The 15,973-nt window shown below is 41.0% G+C and overlaps 1 protein-coding gene across 1 annotated transcript; it reads right to left on the reverse strand.

Annotated features, from left to right (window-relative positions):
* Positions 1 to 1,312: 1,312 nt before the first annotated feature.
* atp6v0a2a (ATPase H+ transporting V0 subunit a2a) lies at positions 1,313 to 14,414 on the reverse strand. Its single transcript, XM_079523548.1, has 20 exons — positions 13,778 to 14,414; positions 12,866 to 12,944; positions 12,248 to 12,348; positions 11,640 to 11,777; positions 10,874 to 10,971; positions 10,496 to 10,622; positions 10,314 to 10,396; positions 10,085 to 10,178; positions 9,750 to 9,962; positions 8,888 to 9,038; positions 8,278 to 8,417; positions 8,025 to 8,182; positions 7,027 to 7,117; positions 6,817 to 6,935; positions 6,510 to 6,720; positions 5,926 to 6,045; positions 5,399 to 5,515; positions 3,726 to 3,843; positions 3,103 to 3,274; positions 1,313 to 2,159 (listed from the first exon to the last, which is right to left on the reverse strand). Exons 1-20 carry the CDS (start codon positions 13,886 to 13,888, stop codon positions 2,057 to 2,059), a joined length of 2,544 nt encoding a protein of 847 aa, XP_079379674.1. The 5' UTR covers positions 13,889 to 14,414; the 3' UTR covers positions 1,313 to 2,056.
* Between the last annotated feature and the right edge of the window lie 1,559 nt (positions 14,415 to 15,973).

Below are 15,973 nucleotides of genomic sequence, written 5' to 3' on the forward strand. Positions count from 1 at the left end.
ATGCGGCCCACAGGTTCATATCGATTCTGATTCTATTCGGATTCTGATCGTCATACTGAAATATTATTGATTTCAGCTGTTACAATTCCAAACATGCAAACACAACTCGCTTCAATTACTTCAGTCTATATCAGTAGCTTGATGATTAGTATTAAAAAAAAGTATTGTTTTTTATTTGCAATAGAGGGTATGCGCATGCTTAAAGTGAATGGAACATCGAGTGGCAAATCGAGTGGCAAAGCAACATGCAAAGTGAGTTTAACATTGTTTAATGTTGTTTAATGCAATCAGATAAGACTTTTCTGTTTGGATGTATGGGCTGTCAAGGCCAGAAAGTAGTTTTTTGCCACTCAGTAGGCGTTCCTGCATAACTTCCTGGTTTCATGATGATGTCACGCGCATACCCTCTATTATTAAATGCATTTAAAATTAAATAAAAATGTTATTCAAAAATAGCAAAAAATAATTCAAGATTTCAATTCAAATATAGCAACAATAGCTGATCTACAAGCTAAAAACGTGTCGCCCTGCGACGCGTTTTGAGCTTGTAGATCTGCTATTTTTGCAACACAAACATCCGAGGTGAAAAGCCACAGTGAACTGAATAGGTTATCATCATCACCTGTTTCAAAACTGCACACTGACGTTAGGCTAGCCAAAGTTAGTCAGACCAAAAAGCATACACGTGTCCAATCTGTGTGTATGCTTTTCCACATCAACATTATAAAGAGTTAAGTGACATCACAGATAGCAGTGAGGTCCCGGGGGTTGACCTGCGGGGCGGGCGGACGGGTCAAGGTTTTCAGCGCAATTATCGCGGGGCGGCTCAAAATGGGAGATTGGTGGTTAGACTCTAACCGTAGTCGACCAGTGTATAGTACTGTAGGCTATCCCATGTTTGTTTGTGTTTTCACATCGCGTTGGTCAACCATCGCGTTGGTCAAACACGTCCAGCCAAGTGTCTCAGTCAGGAAACACGAAAACATACTGTAGAGACGATTTAATTAGATTTGCAGGGAAACAGGAAATATATCTTTGAGCATAAACATTTTATTTGACGGCATTTCTTGCAACCGTTATCCAACACAAAAATTGTAATATAGGATCAGAGCCTTATACTGACAACAATTTAGGCTTAAATAATTATAATTTAACCAATCATCACTATCATCATCATACTATAAGCAGTATCATGTCTGAAGGAAGAACTAAGGCGTCTTGACCTTTTCATGAACATTTCCCTATTTATTGCAGGGGAGGTTATTTTTAAATAAGCATTAAATTAAAGTAAACAGTAAACAGTTGAAGAATATTCATTTGGCATCATCACAGTCATTGTTGGAAATTCAGATTTTTTTTGTCTTGTACAATCATTTCTACATTGTTGTTTGAAAAGTGCGTTGTGACAGTAGCATTCACTAAAAGGTTGTGATGACTTCTTTTTTTTTCTTTCCTTAATATTAGTAACACGATTTATCAGAGGAACTTTGATGATCTTTGCCATCAAGTATCTTCATCACATAAATAAGCAGCATTGAATAACTTCACAACCCTTTGGCTGTTCACTTGTCATAATTGGGAGCTAATCTATATGGCACTCAAAATCAGGATGCGTGATATGATACTGTTGTAACATATTTGTATTGCCCCGAACATATGTTAATTGGAAATATCAAGTAATAAATATTACAAAAAACTATTTTACACAGCACAAAGCAAATCAAATGTTAGAATTTGCCCAATTATGGACTAACCAATCGTATAGCATATACTGTAGCCTACCTACAAAATGCGATAATTCAAATAATTTAAATAATTAAGAATTTTGAACCCCAGTGTTTTCAGAGGTTTGCTGGATACGGTGGCAATATAAGGCAGTCAGTGCAGCCGATAATATATAGTTTAAACATTGTCATGGTGGAAAAACATTGCTATAACAATGAGTTCCTGTCTGTTGTCAGTATCACAGTGTGCATTGCTCAAACCTTAAGCATCCTTCTTAATTATAAAAGTCATCCATTTCCCCACGCACGTCCCGTACAGCCGAGTCCCTTTGTTACAGTAAGCCATCTTGCTCAAATACGGAGGGCAGCAGGGAGAAGTCGAAGGGGACAAACTTGAGACCTGTCCCATGGTAGAATTTGTTCTGGAACTCCACCCTGAAATTGACATTATTATTTTATTTTTTAATTTTTAGCAATTACACTGTAGCGATGTCTTTCGACACTAAAGGAACAAATGCTTGTGAACTACTTAAGCCCAATACTTTGTCGTACATCGAATATAGAAAACAACATTGTCGCATTGCAATTGCGTTGCCGATGTGCTGTTATAGCATTTCATGCTGTTATAGCATTTCATTACACTTAAAAACAACACTTCGCCTATAATGATGCGCCAATAGAGCGTCGCAGCCAACTCGAGTCGTGACAACTCATGACAACACAAACAATATTTTGGACCAAACAAATAATTACAAAGAAGAAAAACAACAAAAAAAGTGTTGTAACCTGCCGTTTTTTTCTTCTTTCTAATTATTTGTTTGGTCCAAAATATTGTTTGTGTTGTCATGAGTTGTCACGACTCGAGTTGGCTTTGTCCGCGGCGTAACCGTCTTTAAATAAATACTTTAAGAAATGTCTATGAGGAAAATGCATTGGGTTTCATTTCCTGGTCCAGGGTAGGAGGCGGGACTGCGACGCTCTATAATAGGGACGCCAGGAAGTCCCTATTATAAGTTGTTAATAAACCTAGTACTAGAGATGTCCCGATACTGTATCGGTATCGGCCCTTATTTGTCATACCGGGTAATATGCCAGTCTAACAACAAGGGGTAAGGGGTAAAATGTTGGGGCATGTGCAGTTTGCTTTCAAGTGCACAATGACTGTATGAGTGAGGAGTCTGCTATAAACACAACATGAGATATATAGCTATAGCTATAAACACAACATGAAATCACAACACTGGTATCGGTATTCGGTATCGGCTAACACAGAAATTGTGGTATCGGGAACGAAAAAAGTGTATCGGGACATCCCTAAAACCTACCCTACATTGTAGAGGTGATACGTTCAGGTTCATGGACATGAGGCGGTACTCACCAGTGGAGGCGGAGAGCATGGAGAAAGGCTGACAGGCCCTCCATGACCAGTAGGATGGACACGGTGAGTGTAGCGAAGAGGCCGAATACAGGCACCAAGAACAACACTCCTATTCTGGTGGTCATCCTCAGACCCAGGCGCATCACCATGGTCCACAAAACCTCAGACAGCTCTAAAAAAACAAAACACAGCAGCACACGACCAACATCACATGAATACCGCAGCACCAGTGGTCCAGGGACCACCAGTAGTCCATGAGGGGGTTCCAGGTGGTCCCCAGCTAAATGATGGAGGGTTGGTAACCAAATGGACCCTTATAGATCTTTAATTCTAGAGAGCGTAAAATGAAACCAAATGGACCCGTAAATGGACCTCTCGAGAGTTACATTATTGTTAATCATCTGCACTATTTCATTTACAAGATTTACAGAATTACAGAATGTAAAGAAGAAAAATCTTATCCAACGAAAACAGAACATACTTTAGTTTTGGGTGTTAGAGGCTAAATCTCATCACATGGTGGTCCGTGTGGTTGAAATGCCGACTGAATAACGGGCCTTGATGTGAAAAGGGTTGAAAACCACTGGCGTAGCAGAGTTGGGTGTGGAAATATCTGGACTTACGGGCATGGGCCAGGCTGAGGGCCCAGAGACGCAGATAGGACGCAGTGTTGGAGATACAGCCCAAGCAGTATTCAATGGTATGGATGGACTGGTTCAGGAGAACATCTGCAAAGTCAAACTGCAACACAGACAAAAGCATATATAAGACAGTGAGGCCCCGTTTTCCAACAAAAGAACTTTGGTTCTAGAACTGGTTCCGTTCTTTCTTTTTTATAATGGTCACATCTGAATCTTCCAACTTGAATAGTGACACGCCCACATTGGTTCCCACTTCAGGGCAAGAACTGTATTTTTTCGTTCCAGTTCCGAACCAACTTTTAGTTATCTGTACCAATTAATATGGTGCCAAATTAGGCTGGGGAAAAAAGAACGGCTCGAGTAAGAATGACTGGACACAAGGTACATCTACGACGTCATACATGGGCAACATACAGTAGGTTGAGATGGTCAAAGGACCGGGTCCATCTCAATCCCTAAAATCAAAAGGCAGCATTATATTAATGGGTTTGAGCAAAATTAATTTGAACTCTACCACAATTTATAGTAGTTTATTACCATTTGAGTACATCAGTATGTACTCAAATGTTTAAATGGTGATAATTTAACAATTCAATTAATTCACTTTATTCCAGACACAAAGGGGGTCCATAGGGCATAGAGTAGATACAAATCATTGACATCAAATTTAACAAATTACAAAAAATAAAATAAATAAATAAATAACATAAAATCATGAATAGAGGCTGATGGCTGAGCTGCACGTGAGGGCAAACGTACGGAAAAAAGATTTGAACCGATCCAATTTTAGAGCATGCGTATCCGGGGCCCGCACTATCCGCATGTCTTGTGTCGCTGGTATCATTGACATACGTTGGATCTTTCAAAACGTGCTGTACGAGCGCAGTAAATTCCACGCATAGACACGCACAAACGCGATCGGTGTAGCTCGGCCGCAACTCTCCAGTTTACACGCTGTCTGGACCAGTACCAGAGACAGCTCTTTCCAGGATTGACTATATCCTCAATAATACTGTTCCGGGACTCATCCAGGCCAGATATAAGTCCATACATAGAGTGCCTTAAAGAGCCTCAGGGCATCATTGTAGGCCGCTTTAAGTGCTGTCAAGTGCACACTTGACATGACCTGAACACATACTGAACCAGTATGTGTAATACCAATATTAGCCTGGGCATAATAGTTTGCAGGACTGTTTAGACTTTAGAGATATCTCTATCATCATGGAGTCTGCATTGGATCCATGTTTAAAACATAATGCAATGGGTTTGATCGTGGCAGCGGTGGCCGAACGGTTTGCGGAGCTGATACCGGAAGGTCGCCAGTTCGAATCCCCGGACCGGCACGTTAAAATTACCACCGCTGAAGTGCCCTTGAGCAAGACATTGAACCCCAACCATGAAATGTTCTATGAGCAGGGCGCGGCTGTAAACAAGCATCTCGAGCTTAGTCCACTTACCCTGGGTAAACAAAGAACTTTGCTTTTTTGCTTTGCTTTGCTTTGATAAGGTGACCCTATTGTAAAGACATCTGACATGTCTACCTGCCCACCCCTGACCTACAGAACATGATATTTCAGTATTAAAAAAATCAGTATTAAGGGCTAAGATGTGATTACATCAAATATTTGGCATGGATGGATGGAAGAATGCCTGACCTCTTTGGGCATGGTTCCTCTGTCGGTCACCTCATCAAGTCCCTCTTCTTCATCTTCTTCATAGGACGGCACTGTAGAGTTGTCATCTTCACTCACGCGCCTTACCCTCTCATAGCCCTGAGTTAAGACAATAGCTTTAATAATCACGTGAGAAACTCAAAACATGCCACAGGCGTGTCACATACTGTAGGTGTGAGTAAGGCTTTATTCTCTGCCGTATGATGGTGTCACTCAAAGTAAATTGCACATCTATAAGCTCACAATGCATTGCAATGTATGTAATTGTGTTTTCGGCGATCGACGCCCTCGTACATCAAAGTATAAATCAGGCTTCAGTGTCCGAGTGTCCAGACTGAGACACATCTTTAGAAATCAGATTTGAATTGCATTTATTTAAATGCAATTAAGCAAAAGTAGCAGATCTACAAGCTAGTAGCGCGGCACCGAGCTTGTAGATCTGCTACTTTTCAATAGCTAAAGCATTACATAATGCTTAAAAAAACACCAAAAGGGGTTCCCAAACTCACCCTGCGTCTGCGCAGGCCTTTGCCTCCACGGTACAACCAGTAGAGATACAGAGGCTTTCCTAACAGCAGCACAGGAACGGACAGCATAGCTACCACCACTAGAAAGATCTGTAGTCCAGCCTGGGGAGTCAAGGTACGCACACGCACACACATTTTAATAATGTATTTATGTCCACATAAGAGATACAATAATACAAGGACACGAATATTTACAAGGTGCTGTACAGAATGCAATCAGCAAATCCCGGACAAATCCCCCCCCCCCTCACACACTTGTTACATTCTCTCTGTTACATAGAGTTCCTTACTTCCTCAATTCCCTGACTCACATCTGGATAGCTTAACATCTGGATAGCGATAGCTTAACATCTGGATAGCTTAAAGATAACACAAAAAATCCCCAGGGGATTGTTTCCTTTGTGGTGTGAAAACTCGTCGGCTTACAAAGGTAAACAAAACCGATCATTTTGGGACCAGACAAAATTATTTAAATGATGACCAGAAAATAATGTCATCAGTAGGACCTTTCATATTTGACACGGTATGATTGTGTATCCTCAACAGACAATGAACACAACACAAACCTGTCCTGGATAGAGTGGAGTAACATCTCCTCCCTGCATTAGGAACATGTTGATGAAGTGGATGAGGATGCTCGGGGCCAACTGGGAGTCACGCGCGCCAAATGCTACCCACTTGTAGAGAATCATGCAGACCAGGTAGCCAAAGAGACACAGTAGGAAAAGCAGCTCAGGAAGAAATAGCAGGTAGACATTAAACTTCTGCTGGAAATGCCTAGAGGGAGAGAACACGCGTATTAACCTGCAGGACTTGAACATCGGTATAGGCGGGTTTACTACAACAATTTATTTCATTCATTCATTCACTCACAAGTGATTGAAGACACTGAGCACCACTCCGAAGCTCATGTGTATGACACCAATTATGACAGACATCTTCATCTTGTAAGAGTTGAGGAAGGACAAGCGATTCACTGCCATGTTCCATATCTGTCAAGAGCATTGGAAACGTAAAACAATAATAATTCACAAAATACTGCACCAGACACTAATTCTATTGTTGATATCTGGGGATACTCACAGGATCAATGCCAAATGGGTAGGGTCCATTGAACACACCAGTGACATTGGGGTCAAGAGTGAGCAATGCATTTGTTTGGAGGGTTTCATTTCTGCAATATAAAATGAACATATTAATTTAATTGGCCAAACATTATATATAAACACATACCAATACAAGATACAACTTAAAGGACGTGACAACTTAAAGCAAAGTATTGACTATGACTTAGTTATGATACATACACATTACATTACTGCTGACAATTTTCCAAAGCCTATCGTAGCTGGTGTTTTTGAGGAACTCAATGGGTTAAATTAATTTCTATATGAAATAAAAATCAATTTGCATGTATTGAAACACGCTTGAGACAGGTTATCCATATTATTTTTTATGTCAATGTTTTATCATCATTTAATGCAGCTTAAAGTGCAGATCTAAGGTTTTGCTAAAAATGTGTCTCTAAAGAAAAGATTGTTTTGTCACGTGGATATAAATATCAGCCAGAACTGAGAATTGTAAAGTGAGCTTATCACCTGAAAGTATGAATGAAAAAAGCTGGTAAGTCAGGTCAATCGCACACCGCCACTTGCTGGTTCAAGAACTTTATTCTTGAACCAGCAAGGCCTTCTTCAGGCCTTCTTCATGCCTGAAGAAGGCCGAAAGGCCGAAACGTTGCTATGACTCTTTAAAATAAAGTTCTTGAACCAGCAAGTGGCGGTGTGCGGGTCTCTCCTCCTTCCTCATAACGTTTGCTATACTGCCAGGACCTATACGCACCTGCTATAAAATTGAACCGGGTGTGCGGAAGTCATCCCTTGAATAAGTCAGGTCAATCAAAAGAATACAACAATAACAAAAAACTACAGTATGCGTTGGAAAATGGCCAGCATAAATATAAAGTGTACTGTGACTCAATGGGATAAAAATTCCAGAGTCCAGACCACTATTATTGTCCTATAATAACATGCATAGCTGCATGCTTTGCATGTCTGAGGATGTTGCTATTGATGACTCACGTCCATTGCTGGTTTATGAACATAGCCCTGACACTCCAACCAGAGCCAAATATGTTGAAGGACTTTGAAAAACAGTCGTTGTAGATCAGCCCAGTGTACACCGAGAAAAGCCCCATCATCAGGATGATATAACGTCCCTCGAAGAACATGATCCAAATCTTAACCGAGATACAGTAGAATGCTGTCATTCCGGGGGAATAATACATAACAAAAAGAAATGCATCATACAAATGACCACAGGGATATTTTCTACCTCATTGCTGGATCTTTTTCTTTTGTGTCCCTTCTCTGTCAGCACCATCCACAGGCCAAAGAGAGCCATGACCAGGCCATGCCCAAGATCCCCAAACATAACAGCAAACAGGAAAGGGAATGTGATGATGGTGTAGGGAGCTGCCGACATAAGAAAAATGATTAAACACACTTGTACCTAAAGCTATCGCAAACCTGCAGTAAAACAAAAAAAACACATTAGCCCATTCAGGACGGGAAACCCTTTTGGTGTTTTAAGCATTATGTTATACTTTAGCTATTTTTTTAAGAATCATGAAAATGTAGTGCAAATCTTTGAATATTATATTATACAAATGTTTTGAACTCAAATCTTTGTTTCTGGGAGGGTCCCTGGAAAAACACATTTTCACATGGGGGTCCGCGCATCCAAATACAGATAATTCTGGGCACCACTGAAATAGTTTGAGCACCACTGACATAGAAACCTTTAGGATTTAGAAGATTTTTGTTTTTTTAGAATCGGCCTCAGGTCTAATTGGGTTAAAAATGTCTCGTGCCCTTTGAGAATATTGGAGACATTGATCGGGTTACATATAAGACCAACAAATTGTACATGCATCTGTTCTTACCTGGGCTGGCCTCCCTGTAGTCTCCAACCCCATAGGCCTCCACGATGCTCTGGAAGCCACGTGTGAATTTGTTAGTCCTCAACAAGGTGGGCGGAGTATCAGTACTTGGGATCCGGTTCACAAAGGACGGTACAGTTGCCTCACCTTTTCTCTGAAAAGGGTGAATAACTCATATTATGTCATCGATAATTTATACGTTTCAAAAACAAAAGATTGCAAAAGTTGTAATCGTTTCGGGGGCGCTGGGGCATGCCACATATAGGCCTGACAGCGCGTCGCGTGTTCAAGTCCCGTTTATGGCGACCTTTGCTTCATGCCCCCCCCCCCTCTCTCTCCCTCTTTCTCTTTCATTCTTCACTTTTATCTATCAATAAAGGCAGAAAAGCCTAAAACAAATCTTTTACAAAAAAAAGTTAAAATAGCCAATCTACAAGATCATAATGTGTTGTGGACTCATGATGCGAGGAGTTGTAATGTGAGCTGTAGTATTTTCTCAGTTTGGGGCACCATTTCAGCCCAATCCAAGCCCCAGTGACTTCCATTGTAAAAGTGCAGTTCAAGAAGAATTAAATCAGTGGAGCTCATGACTGGAATTTCAACATTTTAGATTGAAACAGTGTACTAAACCCGCCTGCACAAACCTCAAGGCCGTTTAGATTAGCTCCGGACACACACTCACGCATGCACGCGCGCACACGCACGCACGCATGCGCGCACACACGCACACACACACACACACACACACACACACACACACACACACACACACACACACACACACGCGCGCGCACGCATGCACACACCTCTTATAGACAGGTAACAGAGTCATTTAGCCACAAGACGTGGTTAATGAATCACTCACCGAACCTTCCTCTAGTGCCCCGCGCAGGTTCGCCAGGTCATTAACAGGACACCACACTTCTGCTATTAGACACTTGTTGGTGACATCAAAGCTGCAGAGGTTGAGTATGTGATAAATAGCCTTCATCTTTTTCACCTGCACAACCCATGTAAAGGCTGACTCAGAGGCCTTCTGCAGCACCTGCTTCAAGTAGTCCTCTGTACGGTGCAGCACCTGGAGGAGAGAGCACGTTTATTTATGACTGTATGGAGCCTGTATTGATTGCAATGTCGCAGAGTTTTCGGTAACACACTTTTAGTACTATGGCCGTGGCAAAAGGTGTATCAAAGTCCTACATTGTTAAGGTCTTGCATGCGTGTTCTTAGGCTATCCATCACATCCGCTCTCTCCTCGTCATTCTCGGGGTGAGGGTAAAGATGACAGTGGTAACTGAGGGGATAACCAAGCACACGGCGATGCAAAATATTATGAAACTACGGTATCGAGGCGGTGAAGTACATGAGGTATCTCATAATAATAATGTATTCGCAGATGAAGTTAGCAAGTGTATGGCAACAAACTTACCAGTCACAGATCTTTTGAACCTTTTGGCCAATCTGATCACCCCAGAATGAGATGAGAAACACAACGCTTTTGTTGAGCTCGCCCTGGAATAATAGATATGTTATTACTGTTATATATTAAATTTCTGTGCATATCATGTCTCGCATTATCATATCCATTAATAGTTGCGTTATTGAACTCACAGTGTCCAAATCAGTGAGGTTCTCATCCATTTCGGCATAGCTGAGGATGGTGTAACCTTTACAGACTCTCCACAGCATCCGCTCAAAGGCCTCTATCTTTACTCGCTGGATAAGTCCTGATACAAATCTATGGCCAGGACAGTTCAACATGAGTCCAGATTCATATCATGATGCCAGTCATGTCAGTAATCTTATTTAGTGCAACTGTCTCTGATACTATAAAGACGGATTTATACTTAGTTGCGCGGGCAGCGTCACACACTCCCGCTCTACAAACACGTCTCAATGTGGCACTCTGTGAGCTTGTAGATTGCATATTTTTGGTGTGCGGCACGATTGATGCGCAACCAAATATAAATCAAGCATACTGTAACTCACCCCAGCTTGGCTCCTAGTCTTTGCATGCCAGTGCATCCGGTCACAGAGTCTGTCTCCATGGTGGGAAATTCTTCATACTGTGGACCAAGAGCCTCATGCTACAGTACAGTACAAAAACACATTTGAAAAATCAGATTTCTGTCAAGTCTTTATGACAAGCATCTAACACATGGAAAGTGTTTTGGTAACCCCACACTTGATCTATACACGTAAAGCTGTGTATTGGCTTTAGCTTCTCTAGACTAGATGCCTCTCTTTTGACTGGCCCAGGAAATAATTCCCCATTAATTTTTCCCAGACATTTCAAAAAGTATTTATTTAAAGACCTTTAAAGCAGCGGACAAAGCCAACTTGGATCGTGACAAATCATGACAACAAACACAATATTTTGGGCCGAACAAATAATTACAAAGAAAAACAAACAAACAAAAAAGTGTTGTACCCTGCCCTTTTTTTCTTCTTTCTAATTTTGTTCGGCCCAAAATATTGTGTTTGTTGTCATCATTTGTCACGATCCGAGTTGGCTTTGTTCGAGGCCTTACAGGTCTTTAAATAAATAATACCTACACTGTGTGCTATTAGTTACAGGGTGCTTGTCTATTACAACCTTGCGTAGTAAAACAAATATCATGACACGAGAGCGAGATGTCGCCGAGTCTCACCTGACATGAAAACAGATCAATCTGAGACAGGGAGTATGGATTGCGTGTGACAGACGGCTGTTGACGAACAGGCCTAAACTGTAGCCGTATATAAACAGACTCACTCTTGAGCGGCTGTGTACGAAGGTCCGCGTGATCTTCAACATGTGCGTGTACTCTGTGAGCTCCAACAGATTCCTCTGCAGCTTCTCCTTGTTCCTAGTCACCTCGCTGAGCTCCATCTCAAGCCTCTGGAGCTGCTCCTGAAACATCACAGCAGATCCAATGTAAGCTTGTAGCCTCAGTAGAGGAAAAAGTACTCAACTGGGGGATGTACTTACTTGTACACAAAGCTGCCTCACACTACAGCAAAAATATAAATAGGCTCCTGCCTTATGTGCCACATGGCCACAGGCTACTTATTTATCTTACTACAATATAACTAACAAAACGGTGGTGGTTGGAGAGGTGGTCTCCCTGCTCTTCTATGGAGACATTCCCCATAGAGTAGACACCCTGTGCTAGGTTATGACCACTACTGGTTGACAGGCGGCAATGCAACAAATTGCAACACTGCATGTTGTTGGTTATGGTAGGTCATACACATTTAAACTATTATCTTAGCATGTCATAAACAGACAGTTTACCATGATCTCAAGGACTTGCCACATTTAAACTATATATCTTAGCATGTTCATACGTAATCAAACAAAGGTAAGCACAGATAATTTACCATGATCTCAAGGACTTGTTTGGGTGGTGGAGCCACTGGACTTTCATCATCATCCTCTGGGAAAGCTATATTAGCCTTGTGGATCTCTCTTAAGAGGTAGCCTTGGTCATAGAAAGAAATAACCAAAATCAAAGATCATCTTGTTATGATAGGTCAAATTAAGAACCCATTCAGGACGGGAACCCCTTTTGGTGTATTATGTTATACCTTAGCTATTGAAAAATAGCAGATCTACAAGCTCATAGCGTGGCACTCGGTGCCTCGCTATTAGCTTGTAGATGTAGATCCTGGAACTACATATTTTCAGATGGGGGTCCGCGGCCAAATACAGATAATTCTGGGGGTACTTGACATGAAAAAGGTTGAGCACCACTGACAGAGAAACATAGGCTTTTCAGAAAACTGTCATGATTTTACATTTTTTTTTAGAATCTGCCTCAGGTCTAAATGGGTAAAATATCAGAACAAGTTAGAACTACTAGGCTAAAAGATTAGTTTCACTATAGGCTATCGTAATCAGAGATGTGGTCTGTTGTCACCATAGCAACCATCAGCTGTTCAGCGTCCAGATGACATTTCATGCAGATATATAGTGGTCCATTCCAATTGCTGTCTTACCCAGAATTCTCTCCATCTCCTCGCACCTTTTGATTTCGCTGACAAAGCGGCGCTGGAACGAGCTGACACTTGGGTTGAGCTGTAACCAGAGAAGCATTCTAGTCACGTACTGTGCAAATAAGAACATTCGCCAACAATACCTGATCGAGGTCATGAAAGGTGGAAGCATTCTTTAGCACTTTTGACAGCAGGCACCATTAAGTCAACTGTTGGAAAGTTGATGCCACTGACATACTTCAGTCAGCCGAACAGTTCCTCACATGATTGTGTGTGACAGTTCTGTTTCTGCTGTTTTTTTTATTCTAATAAAATCGCATGTACATCGCATGTCTTCAGTTCTCTTTTGACCTTCAATAAAATGATTACCTGTCTAAATAAAAAGTAAATTAAAATGATGATTACCCCAGGGTCCATGTCAGGGTCAGAGTTGAGTTATAGCGTTAACATTAGGCTGACAGTTCCCATGTGCAAATAGCTACAGTTTTGGTAGTGTTCTACTTTTACCCAAGTGACGTCTAAATGGAGTAAGTGGCCTATATATTGCATATTGGGGACATTCAGGCATATTTATGGCGGCTCTAATTGGCCTACAGAAACAAAGACTAGGCTGTAGGCAATAACCAGTTATGACAGTTGCAGCTTTAAAAAACAAGACACATTATTTTAAAACAGACAGTTCACAACGCTACACAGTAAAAAAAAAAAAAAAGAAGAAGAAAATAAAAATAAAAAAACTATTAGGCCTACTACCCAGTGTTCATTTATCCACCAGTAAGTGTACAAATGTAACCAAATGGACCCACAAGCGTCCACTTATACACATTATGAGAGTTACACGAGCACTGTCTGCGATATGTTCACTGTACATTGGCAGTTAGTTCACTTCAGTTGCCCTATAGGGCCTATACTTACATCTCGGAACTCGACCAGTCCCATTTCTCCAAGCTCACTTATGCAGTCATATTCCGATCCGGACTGCAGGAACAATTGCGCCAAGCACATCTCCTCACTTCGGAACCCCATCTTATCTGTAGGCTACCCACCTTCCGGCCTTAATTTGTCTACTATCCGTTAGACATCGAGCGATTTAACACTAATAAGAATATGCCATGATCGCGAATCATCGCACTACACGATCCCGATGGTGAATTAATGATAGTAAATAAAGATTTTTTTTTCAAAGGATCGGCTGTGACATTGTCAGTCTAGACACCATCACATTGTATTGCTTCTTATGCTTAGCTCGCGTTCCTTCAAGGCGGCGTTTAATCTCTACGGCATAAATAACGCAGAAACAAAGGCCAAAACCTCCTTATTGCACCTATTCCATCGGAGGAGCTCCGTGAAAGCCTTCATGCTGCTGCAGGCTACCTTGAACAGTGTCTGAACACCTGTCACCGTATTGCAAAAGGACTGCAACAACGCGATACTGTTCGGTCAAAACTACAAAAGAAACAGCTAAACGCTGTATTCGGTAAACACTGGATGCTTTAAGAAATATGGCAAATTCATCTAATTCACGCTTAAAAGGCGATTATCAAAAATAGGCTACGGCCTTAGATTCGCACCGGGCTGCTACGTCGCCCCGGCAATAATTGACACAGATTGCGTCTTTGGGTTGCCAGATATTGCTATATACGCAAATAAGTGCGCCTGACTCGTAGACCTTTTTCAACTAGGAGAAATGTTCGTTTTCCTTGTTTGAAATGTATAGCAAACAAGAAACTCCTGACCTAGTTCTTTAAATGATATATTAATATAATATATGAATCACCGGGATAATCACACTAGCAGGATGACTAGATTTCCTGCAGCCCAGTTGGTCTATTTATTACAGACTGCATAATAGTAAACAAGTGTAATGCTTAATTGGGTCGTCCACTCACAGTTAACAGTCTTTGTATTGAGTTTGTGCTTGAAATGTACTGTAATTCTGCAAACTGTTAAATATTTCAATCAATCAATCGCCTATTATTTACAGTAGGCCTACACCAACCCATGTCTAGGTGTCAAATGAATATATCAATTCTTGTTCAAATAAAAACTCAAGTGACTATGAAAATATATTTTCTGATACGAATTAGGTGGCCTATACATTACCAAACTATAACCCTCTGAGAAATAAAAACGAATGGAATGTGTAGGCTAATAATATCTAATCGCCAACCTGCAAAATATTTATACTCAATCGCACAAGATTTATACCATAGTGATAGTACCATTTTAGGTGAACATCATACTATACGTTTTTTTTTAATAAGAATGCTTAATTCATATAATTCTAAGATTATTCTAGAAGGGGGTGGCAGTATCAAACATGGCAACCGTTGCATCCACTTATATATTCCGTTCCATCGCTGAAACCAGGCCGACCATCTGCCTTTCCTTTGTGTGAAAGAGTGAATCTGATGTGATTTTATCACTCAGTCACTGCTCAGCTGTTTCAAAATAATGTATTTGAGAGTATATTGATAGAGGTTTTAAATATCCATGTATTTTAATGACACTTTAAAAAAGCCTCATGCATTGGTGACTTTAAATTGATGCTCATTTATATCTTCTCTTCACAATGGTTTTCGTAAGCTTCAAAACTACTTTGAGGAACCTGGGTTTCATAATAATTAATACCATTTAAAGGGGCATTCCACTCATTTTCAACATTTTACCATGTCATTAATATACCTTAGAGCTGTTGTGTGGAAATAATTAAAAAAAGTTCCCCAAAGCCCAAACCACACCAATGCAACTAGTCGCAACTCCTGACAACAAGACAGTTGCAGTTGCATTGGTGTGGACTGACCTTAAGATTTCAGTCAAAATTTAAAAATGTGTAGTAAAAATCACACCCGTGTGAACTGAGTGGTGCAACTAGTCCAGAAGGAGAAGAAATTAATGGCTGAGGAGAACGGATCCTCGTTTTACGAGGTTTGCCATACTGTACTCGTGCTGTACATACTGTACTGTACAAGCCCTCCTCCCTGGCCTGTGTGTCTGTGTTTGGCCGTGCAACAGTGACACTTGGTGGTGAACAAACGCTATTTTCAGACAGACCCAGGGACACACATAGCTGTTTATAGGAGTGGTTGCACCACTAAAAAAACCCAGAAG

The sequence above is a fragment of the Electrona antarctica genome (assembly GCF_951216825.1).
Source record: "Electrona antarctica genome assembly, chromosome: 16".
Classification (NCBI taxonomy): domain Eukaryota; kingdom Metazoa; phylum Chordata; class Actinopteri; order Myctophiformes; family Myctophidae; genus Electrona; species Electrona antarctica.